Source organism: Coregonus lavaretus (assembly GCF_964263955.1).
Source record: "Coregonus lavaretus genome assembly, chromosome: 1".
Classification (NCBI taxonomy): Eukaryota; Metazoa; Chordata; class Actinopteri; order Salmoniformes; family Salmonidae; genus Coregonus; species Coregonus lavaretus.
Window position 1 is genome coordinate 57,711,761 of NC_139988.1, and position 18,688 is coordinate 57,730,448.

General features: G+C 43.4%; 1 protein-coding gene across 5 annotated transcripts in view; it reads right to left on the reverse strand.

Annotated features, from left to right (window-relative positions):
- Nucleotides 1-18,664, reverse strand: part of LOC311127963 (SEC23-interacting protein-like) — a 25,586-nt gene extending 6,922 nt beyond the window's left edge. The window contains exons 1-18 of one of the 5 annotated variants that reach the window (XM_084159870.1): nt 18,320-18,664; nt 14,092-14,606; nt 13,776-13,986; nt 13,172-13,365; nt 12,771-12,860; nt 12,275-12,485; nt 11,881-12,022; nt 11,294-11,502; nt 10,666-10,766; nt 10,405-10,563; nt 9,829-9,924; nt 9,416-9,595; nt 7,547-7,702; nt 7,260-7,362; nt 6,914-7,102; nt 6,633-6,801; nt 6,133-6,226; nt 5,606-6,044 (exon numbers count right to left, since the gene is read on the reverse strand). In XM_084159870.1, coding sequence (XP_084015996.1) covers nt 6,145-6,226; nt 6,633-6,801; nt 6,914-7,102; nt 7,260-7,362; nt 7,547-7,702; nt 9,416-9,595; nt 9,829-9,924; nt 10,405-10,563; nt 10,666-10,766; nt 11,294-11,502; nt 11,881-12,022; nt 12,275-12,485; nt 12,771-12,860; nt 13,172-13,365; nt 13,776-13,986; nt 14,092-14,606; nt 18,320-18,458 — 2,946 coding nt within the window. In that variant the 5' untranslated portion in view covers nt 18,459-18,664 and the 3' untranslated portion in view covers nt 5,606-6,044; nt 6,133-6,144. Of the gene's footprint in view, nt 1-5,605; nt 6,227-6,632; nt 6,802-6,913; nt 7,103-7,259; nt 7,378-7,546; nt 7,703-9,415; nt 9,596-9,828; nt 9,925-10,404; nt 10,567-10,665; nt 10,767-11,293; nt 11,503-11,880; nt 12,023-12,274; nt 12,486-12,770; nt 12,861-13,171; nt 13,366-13,775; nt 13,987-14,091; nt 14,607-17,794; nt 18,225-18,319 lie in introns of those variants that run through there. The other 4 variants (XR_014613161.1, XR_014613162.1, XM_084159869.1 and 1 more) reach the window with 4 other exon arrangements.
- Nucleotides 18,665-18,688: the final 24 nt, after the last annotated feature.

Here is an 18,688-nt window from a genome sequence, read left to right on the forward strand (position 1 = left end):
CATCAGCACACACAAGTCCTTTACACGGTACATCTCCCCAGCGCACACACCCATAACCAAGTGAACCAAACCGCACACAAGATTGTGAGAAATCTCACCTTATGAGCCGGCGTCTTGAGCGGGAGTCACTTCGCTGCTCATGAATGTAACACTGGAGAGACGCAGACCGCCCCAATCACTCGTCGCCATTTTGTTGTGTCGAGTAAACGTTGCTAATTATGCTGTGAAACCAAGGAGTCCGCTTATACTGTACTTTGATTATAAGTTTTATTTATATCACAAGATTTCAGCATAAGTTTACAGACGTCTGCAGCATCTGGAGAACAGTGTCCCAAAATAATATGTCTGTTCTGATCTTCTTTGTCTCAAACCAAGTATTTATAATCTTTACCAGGATATGGGTGGTTTCCCATACTGACCAATCACCTGTCTCCACACAACAGACTTCCTCTGTTCTATGGGGTGTCCCTCTAAAACTGCTCCCCCTAAAACTGAATAAACATCCTCTCGGGTTCCACTTTGAAAACATTAGCAAAGTCATAATTCCTCAGACACTACACTAGTTTTTAAAAAGTAGTTAACGCATACTTTTACGAACAGTCTCCATCCCTCTCTCTCATCGTTATGTTGTGTACATTCCTCTCTCTCGCGGTGGTTTATGCGGTCTGTGTGTATCTAACCTAACATAGCAGGCATAAGTGTATACATCTCTGTCCGTCCGAGCCGGAAAAAAACATGCGCAATGGATTATGGTCATTGCAGTTACTTATCACGTTTGTGCATTGAACTATGTTGAATGGTTGAGGAATTTCAGCAGTGCGCGTGTTCAACAGTTGGCTTAGTTTTTTTACCCCTTTGGAATCTTGTTTGGTCGGGAGCTAGCGGTACTGGGCAGGTAGGCACAGCTGTGCTGTGAATTGGTCAGAGATGGTTGGAGATAATGATGGAGAAGAAAGTGAAGCAAGTATGGAACATAGCGGTACAAATAAAGGAGGGAGTAAGAAAGAGAAAAAGAAAGCAAGAGCGAAAGGGAGTAGGGATATGAAGGGGAGCGAGAGGTCTATGGAGGCAGAAAAGGAAGTATGAGGAGAGCAACCTAGCTTCCAACGCTAGCGGAAGTTCGGAGGTAGAAAGTGCAGAGGAAGGGCAAGATAAGACGCGAGGGGAACATGGAGGTGAGGAGGAGCATAAAGTGATTCTAAAGTTTAGGGAGGAAGGGGGGAGTTGGGGCGATGAGTCCGATAAGGTTGACGGCTGTGATAAAAGAGTTGACTGGGAGGTTGTCAATGATGAAGTGTTAAGAGATGGGAGCTTGTTGGTCTTCTGTAAGGACATGGCGCAGAGGGAAAAAGCTCTCAGAGTGAAGCAAATAGCGAAGTGTAAAGTGGAGTGGAGCAGCTGGACTGATCAAGCAGGTAAGCAGTGGATTAAAGGGGTGATAACAGGAGTGCCGGTGAGTGTTATCACGAAAGAGGTAAGGGACAATTTGAGAGGAGGCGTTCTAGTGAATGTACAAAGATTGCAAGTAACAAGGGGTGGAGTTAGGGTAGATAGCACGTCTATTCTGTTACATTTCAAGGACCGGATACTGCCAAATAAAGTAACAATAGGATATATGAGTTATTATGTGAGGGCTTATGTACCGAAGCGTTTAAGATGTTATAAATGCCAGAGGTTTGGGCACCTTCATAAAGCAAGGAATTCCCTACAAGATGATAGGCATAGGTATTGAACAGAAAAATGTGGAGGTGGAGGTGTGGCTGAGAGGAGGGGTGCTAGTGGTAGTGAACTACTATAATCTGTGTCAGATATTGGACATGGAAGTGCTGGAGAGGGTGGAGGGCCAGGAAAGAAGTAAGGTAATGTGGTGTGGGGATTTTAACACCCACAACACGCTTTGGGGGGGGGTGAATGGAAATGGCCAAGTGATGGAAAATTTGATAGAAAATAAAGATCTGGTGTGCCTGAATGATGGCAGAGGGACCAGGATTGATGTAGCCACAGGGAAAGAGTCTGCCTTGGACCTCACTCTGGTATCTAGTACGATGGCAGGAATCTGTGAGTGGGAGGTATGGGAGGAGTCAACAGTAGGGAGTGATTATTACCCCATAGTATGCACAGTAGGCTGGAGGGAGGAGGAGGTGGGTGTTTGGAAGTGCAAAGTGGGATCAGTTTCAGGAGCTGAGTGAGCAGGTGATGGCTCGGGTGGATATGAGAGGGGATGTGGATAGAATGAATAACTGGGTGAGAACAGCGTTAGTGGGGGCAGCTACTGAGGCTATACCTAAGAGTTCACGGAGGAGGAAAGCAGTCCCATGGTGGACGGAGGAATGTGGGGCAATGGTGAGGAGTAGGAACAGGGCATTTAGAGTACTGAAAAGGACGCATAACTTCCAACATCTGATTCAGTATAAGCAGGCCCAGGCCATGGTGAGGAGAACTATGCGTCAGGCAAAGAGGTCATGTTGGCATCGGTTCTGTGATACCATTGGAAGGGAGACACCTGTGGGAGAAGTGTGGGGGATGATTAAGCGGATGAGTGGGGTCAGAAGGGAGTGGGATTATCCAGTGTTGACGAGTGGGAAGGATGTGGCAGTAACAGATGAGGAGAAAGCAGAGATGATGGCCAAAGCTTTTGTCCAAGTGCATAGCTCCGCAAATCTGTCAGAGGGGCAGAGGGGGAGAGAGAACACGAGAGAGGAGCATCCTGGAGTGCTGGATAGGAGGGAGGATGTAAATGATGCGTTGAATGCACCATTTACCAGGGCAGAGGTGAAAAGAGCAATAGGTAAGGCTGGGTTAACTTCACCTGGGAAAGATGAGGTGTGCTGTTATGTTGGCCCATCTTAGTGATGAAGCACTGGATAAGGTATTGGTGTTGTACAACAGAGTGTGGGAGGAGGGGAAACTACCAGGCAGTTGGAAGGAGGCAGTAGTGGTAACAATCCGGAAGCCCAGGAAGGATCCAACGAAGCCAACAAGCTATCGGCCAATAGCTTTAACATCACATGTATGTAATTATGGAGAGCAGAGGGCTAGTATCGCCACATCAGAGTGGGTTCAGGAAGGGTAGGGGAACTATGGATCCAGTGCTCTGCTTAGAAGCAGAGGTCACGAAGGCTCAGGTGAATAAGGAGACTGTTGTAGCTGTCTTTTTTGATGTGGAGAAGGCGTATGATATGATGTGGAAGGAGGGCTTGTTAATCAAGCTTGATATTATGGGGGTAGGAGGAAGAACGTACAACTGGATAAATTATTTCCTGTTTGGAAGGTCTATCCAGGTGAGGGTGGGGAAGTCTTCATCAGGCAGCTACTTGGTGGATAACGGTACACCACAGGGGAGCGTGATTAGTCCTCTGTTGTTCTCAATCATGATCAATTATGTTTACTCTCAGGTACAGCCGGATATAGGGAGGTCGTTATTTGCAGATGATGGGGCCTTATGGAAGAGGGGAAGAAATGTGCCATACATAGTCAGGAAGGTACAGGAAGCAATTGATGAGGTGGAGTGATGGGCATTAGTGTGGGGATTCAGGTTATCTGTAGAGAACTCAAACAGTGTTCTTTACCAGGAGGAAGGTGGGAGATGAGGTATGCTTGAGGTTATATGGGAGAAACTTGGAGAGGGTGGGGGCCTTCAGGTTCCTTGGGGTGTACTTTGACACTAGACTGACCTGGGCAGAACACATTGAGAGAGTGGTGGGAAAGTGTAACAAGGTGCTAAATGTGATGCGCTTTCTGACGGGGAAGGAGAGGGGGGCTGGGCGTTCCTCATTGAAGACCATGTATTGATCCGATCTGTAATAGACTATGGCAGTATAGCATATGGTTCAGCAGCCCGGACCTCATTGGAAAGGCTAGATATCATACAGGGGCAAGGACTCAGAATATGTAGTGGGGCGTTTCGGACGTCCCCAGTGGCTGCATTACAGGTGGAGATGGGGGATATACCACTGCAGATTAGGAGACAGCAGCTGGCAATGAATTATTGGGTCAACCTACAAGGACATGGGGTGTCTCATCCTGCGAAAGGGATTTTACAGGCATGCTGGGAACATGAGCGAAGACAGAACACAAGCTTTGGGTGGGTGGGTAATACCCAGGCAAAGGAGATGGGACTGTATGGAAGGGAGTTTAGTCCAACAGTAGTTATTCCTGTAAATCCACCATGGCTACTCCCGCCTCCAGTAGTTGATCTAGAAGTGTTGGAGAGACTACAGAAAGATAGGGAGGGTGTTGATCCATCTGATTTCTTTAAGAGACGTCTGGAAACTGTATCAGGATTTTGTGGCCATTTACACAGATGGTTCAAAAGATCCAAGGACAGGACGTACTGGGTCAGCATTTGTAGTGCAGGAGTGTGGGGTGGAAGTCAGGAAACGTATTACAGATCATCTGGCTGTATATACGGCGGAGCTGAAGGCCATACTGTTGGCCTTGCAGTGGGTGGAGGAAGTCAAACAAGACAGAGTAGTTATTTGCTCTGATTCATATGCAGTGTTAATGAGTCTCCAGTCCTTTAGCTCACGTAGCAGACAAGACCTGCTTTATGAGGTGCTACAAACCCATGGCAGGATTAAACAGATGGGTATTCCGATAAGATTTACTTGGGTCCCAGCCCATGTGGGGGTGGAGGGGAACGAGGCAGTAGATGAATAGGCTAAACAAGCACTTAGTAGTGGGGATGTTGATGTTGAAGTTTCAATGAGCAATGCAGAGGCAAAAAGACTGATATATACAGTGATAGTGCAGAGATGGCAGGAGCAGTGGAATATAAATAATAAGGGAAGGCATTTATTTGAAGTACAGAGGAAAGTCGGGGAGGGGAGGACGGCAGGAAGGGACAGAAGAGAGGAGGCTATTTTTACAAGATTAAGGGTGGGACACAGCCAGTTGAATAAGACATTAAATGTGATAGGAAAGCGTGATTATTGTCAGGAAACAGAGACCGTGGAGCATGTATTGCTACAGTGTGGGAAAGAGAGAGGATGATATCTAGTATGAGGGAGAAGGGGATACAGGAAATTAGTTTAAAGAGTATATTGAGTAGAACGTCATAGATATAGTCTCAAATATTTCATATTTTTTAAGAGCAACGGGGCTGGCAGGTAGGATTTAGTTTCTCCCTGTCTCTGGCCCACACTCCAGTACAGTAGATGGCGGTAATGCACCATAACGTTGGATGCCAACCGCCGATAAACCCCACTGAAGAAGAAGAACTATGTTGAATATTTGCTTAATGAAAACTACAACTCCCTTCAGCCCAGTGTCCCATATAGTTCTCGACTTAATTTCTCTCGTGAATGATTTGATTTCTTTCTAGAGAAACGGCGCATTGGGCTCAAAAAAAAAAAAATACTAAATAGATTTCAAGTAATTGAACCGACGTCGGTCAATTAGTTGTTTAATAACCTTTGTATATTTAAGAACACTAGGGTGATAGAGGAACGCTGGTTTTTAAAGCAGAAAGTAAAAGCTGTCATATTTCTACCCAGACTTAAAGAGGATATGTCTACCTGTGCAAGTTTAAAAAAGGTTTCTAACAATCAGCAATAAAAATACAACATAAAAAGCACTGAAGACTGAAAATAAGTCACAAGTAATGTGAAAGTAAAATGGTTTATTTTATGACTATTTTTAAACAAAATAAATCTGAGGTAAATATTTAATTTGCAGTTTCTATATGATTTCTCTTGTAAATGTTTCATTTGGTTATTTCATATTGTTCCGCAAGCAAACTCCATGCGAACCTCACCAGTTCTAGAATTTAGGCTATAAAAATTGAATTTCAAACAAGTGGTCGTGGAATCCACTAATTTTATCTAGTTTCTTAATTTAAGACAAATGGCATACTACAAGCGTATTCATCTTCATACAATAGACTACGAGAATATCAAATAAAGGAAAATGAATACTAACAAAGAAGCATATATAAAATCTAAAAGCATTGACATGGACAAACCTGATGGGGAGATAAATAGTATGAAGGTTTCAGAAAGGTTTATTTTTCATTCTAACCAAAACATTAGCCTGGTGGAACCAGCCTGATCGCTGTGTTCACCATTCTATTTAACTTACGTGCAGTGAAAGAGAATGGTAAACGTAGCAATCGGGCTGGTTCCACCTGGCTACCAATCTATTGCATCAGTGTAGAATCTGTTCTGGGTATATCCCCATGGTCATGTAAATCTCTTTTAGGAGTAGTAGGGCTGTGTCTTCCGACTCCCTGCAAAAAGAAAGGAACAAATAAATATGAATGACTGCAGACTGAATGATTTGTCAAACAGAATACATCAACTTAAAATAGATCAGCTGTGTAGAGAAGACAAACTTATTCCAAGCCATGGAGTGGGTTTTAGCCTCAGATTCAAAACTCTTAAGCAGTAGACTCAAAATCGGCAGAAGAGCCATTATTGAGAATAATATGGCAACATTTTCAAATTATATGGCTCAATTTTAATCATACTGCAGCTATAAACAACCACACACAAGTATAACCTCGTGTGGAGCGCCCAAGGGGCAGAATGATATGAGTGGCTGATCCAGCCATGGCCCACATGAAATGTATTCAACAGTGCACATTAGTCACCATTTCCACCTTAATATAAAAGTGCCAGAACTGATTTTCATACCAGTAGCACAGATGACTCTGCAGGGCGAAAAGGTACTCGTTGAAGCTCTCGATGGGCTTCTCCTGTAGGACGTAGTCGATGCGGTTCCCCCCGTTCAGCATTCCTATTTTCATCTGGGTCTCCTCTTCTCTCAGCAGCTCAGGACTCTCCACTATCCTGTGTTCTGTGACTAATCAAAGTTTTTAAAAATGTTTAAATAAAGTTATTTCTTTTGCCCTATACAAATAAACCGAAATACCAATATTTCATTACTTATTTAATCACTGTGCCCTTATACTCACCATCACTGTGTGCATGCTTCTCCTCCTCCTCCTTGATCTGATTGGCCACCATGGCGAGCTCGGCCGCCAGCTGGGCGTTGGAGGTGTGAGCGCGGGCGAAGTCGTTGAGGGTCTGCCAGGCACTCCTCAGGGAGCTGATGAAGCCGTGCTTGAGGTCCGAACCCATGCGGGACAGACTCTCCTTCAGCTCTGCCACACACAAACAATTCATAATGTAAACCCCTCACCACCATACATTATCCTAAAACAAATTACACTTGGGAACCAATGGTTGACAATGGTAAGGTAAGAATTATAAAAAAAATCTGAGAATAAAATAGCCAGTGGTGAATCTATAGTTCCATACCTAGATGCAGCCTCTTCCTCCCTTTGTGATGTGGAATCAGAACAGGTTTCAAGTCCAAGTCTGGCAAGATCATGGGCTCAATCCTGTAAGCAACTGGGTCCAGCTAAAACAAACAGATCTACTCTAATGAAACACATTGGCATTAACCATGTCACAGCTCAATCAAATGTATTTATAAAGTCCTTTTTACATAAACAGTTGTCACAAAGTGCTTTATAGCTGACAGTATGTCATCTGCATGCACACCCATACTCCAGGAAAGATATGTGTGAGAAAGATTGGCTAACCGGATGGTAAATGTTGAAGAATCCCTTGCAGGTGGGCAGCTGGTAGTTTTCCTCGATCTTCTCCAGCCCTCGCACTGTGAGGAACATCCCTATGGGAGATCCCAGGGCAAAGAAATTCACTGGTTCAAAGTCCAGAGTGTGGTACACCACCGACACCTATGGGGCAGAACACCAACACCAGACAGTGCTTTTAGATAACTACACTGAACAAAAATATAAACGGACATGCAACAATTTCAAAGATTGTATTGAGTTACAGTTCATATAAGGAAATCAGTCAATTGAAATCAATTCATTAGGCCCTAATCTATGGATTTCACATGACTGGGAATACAGATATGCATCTCTTGGTCACAGATACCTTAAAAAAAAGTAGGGGCATGGATCAGAAAGCCAGTCAGTATCTGGTGTGACCACCATTTGCCTCATGCAACTCCTTCACATAGAGTTGATCAGGCTGTTGATTGTGGCCTACGCAATGTTGTCCCACTCCTCTTCAATGACTGTGCGAAGTTGCAGGATATTGGCGGGAACTGGAATACGCTGTCATACACGTCGATCCAGAGCATCCCAAACATGCTCAATGGGTGACATATCTGGTGAGTATGCAGGCCATGGAAGAACTGGGACATTTTCAGCTTCCAGGAATTAAGCCGGATGCGGAGGTCCTGGGCTGGTGTGGTTACACTTGGTCTGCGGTTGTGAGGCTGGTTGGACGTACTGCCAAATTCTCTAAAACAACGTTGGAGGCAGCTTATGATAGAGAAATGAACATTCAATTATCTGGAAATAGCTCTGGTGGACATTCCTGCAGTCAGCATGCCAATTGCACACTCACTCAAATCTTGAGACATCTGTGGCATTGCATTGTGTGACAAAACTGCACGTTTTAGTGTGGCCTTTTATTGTCCCCAGCGCAAGGTGCACCTGTGTAATGATCATGCTGTTTAATCAGCTTCTTGATATGCCACACCTGTCAGGTGGATGGATTATCTTGGCAAAGGAGAAATGCTCACTAACAGGGACGTAAACAAATGTATGCACAGAATGAGAGAAATTATATTTTTGTGGGTATGGAACATTTCTGGGATCTTTTATTTCAGCTCATGAAACATGGGACCAACACTTAACATGTTGCGTTTATATATTTTTGTTCAGTGTACTTTAGATCCACACACCACATTCTTTTTTCATTGCCAGGTCTCCCTTGGGAAAGAGGTCTTCTGACCTCAATGGAACTTCCTGGATAAATAAGGGTTAAATAACAAATAAAATGCTTTGATGGAAAAATGTGTCCTAATGAAAATGTATGCTTATGCATGACATTACAGAAAGGCTGTAGGCTAACATCATTAGGTCAGGATTCAATCAGATCAACGGTAACCTGCGTTAGCTTTTGTTTAGGCGGTGTCGGAGGTGTAACTGCGTTAGAGCTGTCAAATCAGTGAGCAGCTGCTCTTGTGGTCATTGTTACGAAACCACACCTGTCCTTATATCCCACCCGTGTTCTGTTCAGAATGAGAAAGTGTAGGCTATATAGAAATAATAACACTCAAATCATTAAATGAAAGGGATTTATATTGGCCTAATCGAGGTGTAGATTACATTACACATTCAAGTGTTCGAACTTGTAACGCGGCTGCATGGGATTTCTACTAACGCATCTTGGTGCATCCAATGGCAATGTCTGCAATACATAACACCAGGAGCCGCTTGAGGATTTGACAGCTCTAACGCAGTTACACCTTCGACACCGCCTAAACAAAAACAATGAAAAGCTATGCGTTTGTCCTCTAACGCAGTTTACCGCTGATCTGATTATTATTATTATTATTATCTGATTGAATCCTGACAGAGGTTTAGGTTTACCTGTCCAGTGCCAACTTCGAAGTAGTTGTAATCCACATGGACAGAGGAGTAAGTCCCACCAACAGGAAGCTTCGTGGTGCCTGGCCCTGGGAGGGGCTCGCTTGATTGGGCAGGGACAACCTCTTGACTGGCCACTTTCACTTCTGCTGCCTTCTTCTCTTGTGCTACCTGACGTGTTGCCTGGCAAAAGGAGTCCGAAGATAGATGGCACATGAACACAGGATTATGTTTAGTTGTCACTGTTTTAACCTTCACTGGCTCGTGTTCAGTAGGGCACACTGTAACGAAACGTTTTGCAATAGAAAACAAAACGCTGTATTCTAATTTCAGTTAGTACCGCCCCGTTTCAAAACATTTTCTTCCTATTGAACACAACACTGGTGACTGAGCGAAAAAGACGATTAAATCATCACCTGCTTAATTGCTCTTTCTTTGACAAACTTGGCTATTTTCTTCCTTGGCCCCAATGGTATGCCCATCTCTTTCAGGTCCTCAACTGTGCACATAAGCTAACAGAATATAGAAGAAAGAGGAAATTAGATTGTAACCACCAACTCTAGGATATGGCCTAGGGAGTCATTGCAATATAATTGAATCATTTACTTTCGGTTCCTGGGACATTTCACTCAAAAGTCAGTTATTTTCAGACCTCAAATGTGGTCTTCTGTTCAGATAAGCCCATACCCATTGGTTTTGTAGATCCAGCTATATCCATATAGGTATATCCTTATAGCTACAATCCAAAATGAATAGAAAAGATAAGCACAGTAAATTATCTTTTCCATTCATTTGGGGTAGGAATCATGATTGATTTAGGCATAAAGCTGGATCTACACAACCAATGGCGTGACTCACCTTGACTTTTGAGGTCTGAAAACATCTGGCAAACGTTTTATTTTGGAGTGTAATGTCTCTTTAATAGTGTCATAAGTTTTGAAAGTAAATATCAATAACTGTATGGGTTCATGACAAGCAAGGAGGGTTCTTACGAAAGATTCAAGGTCAATCTTCTCCTGTTCTAAAGTGCTCTGGTACTCAGACAGGCCCAGATGTTCCAGCGCAGAAGAAAGATCGACAAACTCCTTCCCTTCCTCTTTAGGCTCCTCCTCTACAGCAGCAGGTGGAGTAGCAGCAGCGGGGGAAGCCACCTGCTTTAAGGAGAAGTGGGAAACTCCAGGTTATACTCCTATTGTTACACTCTCTGGTGTCACCTAAATAATGAAATGAACAATGTTTGGATAGTTATGGACCTGTTTGGTGTCTGCAGGGTGGCCCCCATTAGCAGTTGGCATGGTTTGCAAAGGTGAGCCATTCTTCTGGTTTGACAGCAAGTCGAAAAGTATGAGAGAACCTGCAAACAAACACTCAGAGAGACATGTTTGTCCAAATCTTTCTCACATGACTAAGCTAAAAGTATGAACACTTGGGGATGGTTTCCCGGACTCAGATGAATGCTGCGTTTAGATCGTACGAGGTAGACGGTAGATGGCAAACCGGATGTCATTGTTTTCAATGAGAGCACAATGGTAAATGCCGTCAGCCGTCACGGTAGACGGGACTTGCCGCCAGAGTTCAAATCTTTCAACTTTTGTCGTCTGCCGTAGCGTTGTTTTCTACCGGATGTTGATTTGCACTGATTCTTTACTGAAACCCCCATAGCAACGCATAACGTCGTGCTAGCTTGCTTTTGACATCACCCTCTTTCTTGTCCCGCTATGCCGACTGGTATGACGGTTTTTGCGTCCCTCATCTAAACGCAGCATAAGCCTAGTCCTGGCCTAAAAAGCACTTTCAATAGAGATCCTCAATTGAACAAAGGTTTTTAATCCAGGACTAGACTTCATCTGGGTCCGGAAAAGTGGCCCTTTGTGTTTGTACCTAAACTGTGTCCGGATACTGAGATGCCTCCTGTGAAGTCTGGGTTCCGCTGCATGAACAGGGCATAGATCCTGTTAATCTCCAGGGCAACTGTGTCCATGATGGTCTGGCAGTAGGTGGGGCTGTTGTAGAACAGCACGTCTAAGAGGGTCTCGTTAGTGAAGTGACGCAGGCGACCCGTGCTGGGCAGGGTGATCTTCTTTATTCTCCTAAAACAACAGTAAGAAATTGATTCAGAAATTGAGTCAGAGAGATTGTCTGCGTCTGAAAAATTTACTAGACATCAAATCCTTGCTTCCTCAGTCCTCGTTTCCTCTCAAGGCGCATTGGAGGAGAGGATCTAAGGTCCATCCCTTGGACCTTTTCCTCCAATGAACTTTGAGAGAAATTGAGGAAATTAGGACGGAGGAAGCATTAGCAAGGTTTTGACAGCTAGTAACATTCTCTGATACAGCCAGTGTGGTTTAATTTGTACAAGCTTGCCACAGGTCAGCACAGATGTTTTGTGTTACAATATCATTTCCCTATCACACAATCCCTATTCCCAAGTGTATGAACATCCTCAAATTCCATTAGTGTCTCCTCACTTGTCCACCCCTGTGGCATCCCCGTGCAGGGCCGTGTGCCACTGAACAGGAAGGAACTCCACTCGGCTGATGACACGCTCATCCTGCGCCTTCTTAAAGTGACTTTGCAGCAGCTTCAGGGATACACTCCGGAAGTCATCCACTGTGAACACAAGGAACACACATTTGTAACAGTCTATCTGGGGTAGTATGGAGTACTAAATGGATATTCAACACAATTACATTCAATAAACGTTATTCATTATTGCTGGGCATAGTAAACAACAACATGACAGGAAGAACATACCATGACATATACCATTAATGACATAAACAAGCACATCCATAATACGATATTAATATAGATCTGAAAAATATAGAGGCTTATTGAGCTATATGGAGAAATAGCACATACCACACTCCACCATGCTCCTGAACCTCAGGTCACAGACTGGACCGATGCCATGCACCATGAACACCAAGTGATCCACCTGAGGGAGCTCCCCATCGGGAACTTCGTCATGGTCATCATCGATGCCCCTCTTGACCACCCTGGGTCTGGTCTGTCCATCCTGGGTTGTACCCCACTCATCTGGCATGGCGGAGGGCTGGAATTGTACTATCACCTGTTGAACGACAGATAAAAAGGCCTTTTCACAAACTAGAAATACAGTCATGTCTGGGTCTGCAAACAAAGTCCACTCAAAACCATAATGTTATTTTTCCTTACGGTCTTGTTCAGTGTTCACAATTGCTAACTACCTGCTACCTATTGGTGCTTGTTTTAATGAATTCCAAAGAACAAAACAAGTTATGAATAAGTTCTTACTTTGTAATTACCATGTTACCATGTAATGTTTTTGTAAATACTTGGTAATTCTGCACTGTAAAATTAAGTCCTACCAACATACCTTTGGATTGTGCATGACAATGGTTTCCCCTGATGGGAACTCCAGCCGACGGTGCCATTGGTTGGTTGACACAGCTTTCTTATATTCTCCCTACATAGAGAAGACAGCCAAACAAACATAGCTCAGACATAACATTCACCTCTCAGTCAACTCTCAGGGCTAAAACCCAACACACCACATGGTCAACTGTATTTCATTTGGGTAACAGTGAGACAAAACTTGGGTATTGTTCATTAGGGCGCACTGTAGTAAAACATAGCAAAACGTTTTGCAATGGAAAACGAACACAGGCGTTTTCAGAAGTACATCCCTATTTATGACTGTTTTCTTTCATTGCGTGGCCTAATGAACACGACCCTGGTCAATACAAGGTCCTGTTTTTTTACAACGATGGGACAAACCTCTAGCTTTTCGCTGAACTCCTCTGAGTAGGGGATGAAGCGGCTGTCTGAGTCTCCCTTGTAGAACCAGGTGCAGCGCCGCACTTCTGTAGGTTCCTCCTCCCAGAATACAGCTGTTCGTATGCGGTCATAGAGCTGCACGTCATAGCGCCCTCCGTCTGTGCACACAATCACGCTCTCAGGGTCCGGTTGCACTGGAGAATGAAAAAAATGTAGTCTTTATTCTTTATTGTCTGTTTCACACAGATATTTGCTTTACGTACAAGAAAATGCAGTGCGACAGGAAAAGATTCACAACACAAAGAGACATGGCATAGGCTTGACAACATACAATTTTATGAAAAACAAAACAAAAATGACAGACTCTACGAGTGTGCATAAATTAGGGTTGTGTTTATTTGGGCATGCAACGGATAATGTTTCAAAACATTTTGCAACTTTTGCTGCCTAATGAACATGCCACAGATTTCAAAATAGCACTGTTTAACCAAACAGCTTTAACAAATTCCTAGGCCTACATAAACAAGAGAGCGATGCAAAGTCAACTTGGATAACTATAATATGAATGGCTCTAATGTAGTAGAAATCACATCCTTCTTCTCACCTGAATTATAGATCTCCTCCAGCTGAATGGAGTCCAGGAGACTGAAGGGAAGCCAGGCGCTCTTGGACTCCACTTGTTTGCAGAAGAACCAGTGAGGCTGAACAGCCTCGTACACATTGTATTGCATTATTTGATTGGCTGGGACCAGTGCTCCAGCAGTGGCGGAATGTTGGGCCATAGGGGGAGGCCCCTGAATCTGTGTGGGAGGGGGCTGAAGAGAAAGTAAAGACATTTATATTAGCCTGATTGCCAGGCAATAAATAGCAAGAGAAACCAGTGAATGCTAACACCCTATCAGAGGGGAGTTGTTGTTTACCTTTGTGAATGTGGAGGGTGACGATTGGAATGTTGGAGCTGGAGAGCCCATAGTGTACGGATTTTGCTGCGGCGGTGGATGGACTACCGACTGGACCTCTGGAGCTGGCATATAGGGTTTGGCTCTGCTGCTGAGGGGTGTGTGACGGTATGGATTATAACTCTGATCGGGGGCTTGTGGAGGGGGTGGGGTCACTGTGCTCGGGGGAGGAGTGTAGCGTCCCATGGGGTTCTGATAAACACCAGTGCCAAATGGCTGTGGCACAGCAGGGTTGGTTAGTGGGACAGGGGGTGTTGGGGCCATGCTGGCAACACTGGGGACAGAGGTTGGTCCCGATGTCGCGGGGGCTACTGATAGTGACGCTGGTGGTGGACATGCCGGCTGATGTCCGATGGAGGCAAATGGGTCACTGCTGTTCACGGGACTGGAGAAGTAACTAAATGTGGATGGTGCTGGGGCATTTCCAGAGGCCTGGCCAAGAAAGCTATCTTCTTCTCCAACATCTGCAGTATCATCTTGGAAAAATAACAACAGAAAATTTGAGCAACTGAGTTACTGCAGTAGATTTGAACTTGTCAACAGTACATTCATTCTAAATGTGCGCAATGTCAACCCACCCCTTGCGAACCTCAACTGACTAACTAGCTACAGACAAACAAGGGTTCTGTTGAAACGACAGTTCTGTTTACCTGACATGACACTGCTGTAGCTAGCTGAGGAACGCTGAACTACGTTCTCTTATATCGAGGCGGAGTTTTGATAACTGGTCGCACGATTTGCTAGCACCAACATTGAGTCACCATAAGTCCATTATTATATTATTATTATAAGTCGATACTTGTGTGTATACAGTTGAAGTCGGAAGTTTACATACACTTAGGTTGGAGTCATTAAAACTCGTTTTTCAACCACTCCACAAATTTCTTGTTAACAAACTATAGTTTTGGCAAGTCGGTTAGGACATCTACTTTGTGCATGACACAAGTAATTTCTCCAACAATTGTTTACAGAAAGATTATTTCACTTATAATTCACTGTATCACAATTCCATTGGGTCAGAACTTTACATATACTAAGTTGACTGTGCCTTTAAACATCTTGGAAAATTCCAGAAAATGATGTCATGGCTTTAGAAGCTTCTGCCTAATTGACATACTTTGAGTCAATTAGAGGTGTACCTGTGGATGTATTTCAAGGCCTACCTTCAAACTCAGTGCCTCATGGGAAAAACAAAAGAAATCAGCCAAGACCTCAGAAAAAAAAATGGTAGACCTTTGATGACAGCTTTGCACACTCTTGGCATAGTGTGAGTGTGAGTGTGCAAAGCTGTCAAGACAAAGGGTGGCTATTTGAAGAATTTGTTTAACACTTTTTTGGTTACTACATGATTCCATATGTGTTCTTTCTTAGTTTTGATGTCTTCACGATTATTCTACAATGTAAAAAAAAAAAAAAATGAGTAGGTGGAGTGAGTAGGTGTCCAAACTTTTCAAAAGTTTGGACAAACCTACTCATTCCAGGGTTTTTCTTTATTTTTTACTATTTTTGATTGTTGGCTATTTAGAATTGTAGAAGAGTAGCCAAGTCAGTTGAATGAGAGAGAGACACAACTGAAAACTGTATTGAAGAGAGGTGCACCAGATAAACTATTTTAAATCTTTAATGTTTCAGACCCACTTCATTCTTCTCACCATACCCTATCCAGGTCCCAAGGTTTAAGAGGGTACACTAAACCACAAGGCCATGTGTGTTGTGTTTTTTCACTATGAGCTAAAGGGGTTTAAGAGGGTACTAAGCCTATACTTTGCCATTGCAGAGCGAGTAGTCAATGTTGCATTATGTGAGTATCATAAATTACTATGTTTTACCCGAAAAACAGTGGGACACAGACCATCATAATACATTGTAAACAACTACCATGCTTTCATGTTTCACTACATGCTGCTAGTACAAAACCATGGTATTTTTTATTTGTACTACCATGGTTCATTTGTGTACCATGGTAGCTAGTACAATAAAAAACAATAGCATGTTTTTTTGGTCACTACCATGACAGGTAAATACCATGGTACTTTTGTTTTTCTTTGTACTATCATGATACATTTTTGTAAGGGTCTTCACAGTCCCCGGTATTCCATTAGGTGTATCTTTATATGTTTTTTAAAATCAGATTTTGAGACTTGCATGAGTTACTTGATGTGGTATAGAGTTTCATGTAGTACTGTGCGCCTCCCATAGTCTTTTCGGGACTTGGGAACTGTGAAGAGACCTCTGGTGGCATGTCTTGTGGGGTATGCATGAGTGTCTGAGCTGTGTGCTAGTAGTTTAAACAGACAGCTCCGTGCATTCATTAGTTCTATAGTTGCCATGGTGCCCTAGTAGCAGCCTAAGCACAGAGCTCCTGTAAATGTGTAGATTTTTTGTTGTTTTTAATTGTTGTTTTTTCATGCGCTCTTTTGTTTTTGATAACATTTCCTTTTTATTGTTTGAAAAATGCGTCTGGACACAGTACCATCTTTTTTGTTTCACCTGATCTTTTGAGAACATAATTTGAGGAGTGGCATAAAGCGTGAGACGAATGGGAGATAGAGGAATACAGCAGTGCTGAGTGACAGCAGGACGACTGACTACTATTCTGAACTTTGTGTGGTGAGCTTTCTGGCGCCCAGAGCTGCTGAGGCATCACCCAAGTGGTGCTACACAGAGTGGAAGAGAAGTACAGTGAATTTAAGATTTAGGCTGGTTCCCAGACTTGCCCTCTACAAGATCATCAGCAGACTCCATCAACATCATCTACCATCCTCTGTCCAGCTCTCTCCGCTCAAATCAAATCAAGCTTTATTTCTACAGCACATTTCAGACATGGAATGCAACTCAATGTGCTTCACAGGAAAAAAACTAATAAAAACAATGCAAATATCTCATTACAATGAAATATTTACTACACAACAAACATAAGAGGATAAAAAACTAAAGAATAACAAACACGGAACGACTAAAAAGCACCCTAAGGAAAAGCAAAGCTAAAAAGGTGTGTTTTAATATCTCTTTTAAATGTCCACAGTTTCAGCTCCCCTCAGGTTCTCTGGTAGGCTATTCCAGAGGCTGGGGGCATGGTAACTAAAGGCTGCCTCTCCAACTAAAGGCTTCCTCTCCATGCCTCAGTTCAAGTCATGAACTGACCCTCTCCATCTTCGGAGGATGCAGCTTTCAAAGACTTGGCCACTACTGGTTGACCCGTCATTATATATTGCTTGTTTGTTTTGTTTTCACTTGAAGCGCTTTGAGATTCTACAAAATGCGCTATAGAAATGTAATAAATTATTATTATTATTCAACATGTCAATACTTTTCACAAATACAAGTAAAGATGAAGTCAATCTCTCCTTTGAGAGCTAAGCGTTCCTCAGCTATGCTGTAGCAAGTGTTATTCTACTTACTTACCAAGCTATTCAAACAATTCCCAAATAAATGTCCTGATATCTAATACATTGCAAGGATTTATCGAGTTAAAAATGTGTAATGGGCTTGTGGACAGCTAGCTCTCAAACTGTAGGCGGCATTCTGCCTTCTACCAACAGTTCTCAGCCAGCTTCGCAGACGACTGCCTCGTGTGAACTACAATCCCCACTCTGTGTTTTAACGTTTCGAAACGTCAATAATCAGCGAGAAAGAATCCTTCAAATAAAAAAGATACACTTACGGTTGCAGTTTTGCACAGATCCATACAGCTATGGGTGCCTCCATCCAACGAAACTACACTTCCGCTACACCAGAGTTAAGATTACACACAGGTGTTCGGGACATTCTAGATAGCTAATTAGCACAGCTGGTCTCCTCTTGTCTTCCGTCTGTTTTCCGCAAACAAGCGCTGTAACATGGAGATATGGCCGTGCGGGAACACTACCCCTAACCCTTTCAAGGTGTGCATCAATTTAACCTTTTGTTTTTTGAAAATTATTTATCGCTTATCTGAAAGATAAGGTTCCAAAACTGTACCGCAAGCGATGCATGTTCAGACCGAGCGTCGGGGATCTTAACAAACCATCCAGAAGACGCCTTCGTCCAATGACTCTTATGTGTAATGTAATGTAACTGAGAGTCACTCATGATCAAGGGCTAGTTGACAGCTAACTAACTAGTAGCTAGTTAACGTTAGCTGGCTAGCTAGCTGTCATGTTAGTCATTGAATTCCTAGGGGCCCTGCTGTGGTTTAGCGTTATCTTACCTCCTGATAACACCGCCGGACCACTGGCCTGACTGACAGGTATGAAAGGTAAGTTGAAGTTGAACTCCGGTGCCGCAGAAAACAGTAAATTTGCGCTGGAATTCGGCACATTATTGGTTTTCCTATCAGCCATTTTCATCCCAAATTACACGTAGCCAAGCTTATTTTAGTGCCGGAACAGAACAACTTCACAACCCGGTTCTCAGGTGGCGTTTGCACAAATTTACTGATCTGTAATACAAGTGATAAGGTCAAGCCAAAGACAGTACAACTATGTGGTCAAGCGTTCCTTGTTGAGTAGGTGCTGATTGTAAACAGCTCGCTGAATCTCCGCAAATTCTTTGCAGTCTTGATGGACCGGTTACGGGA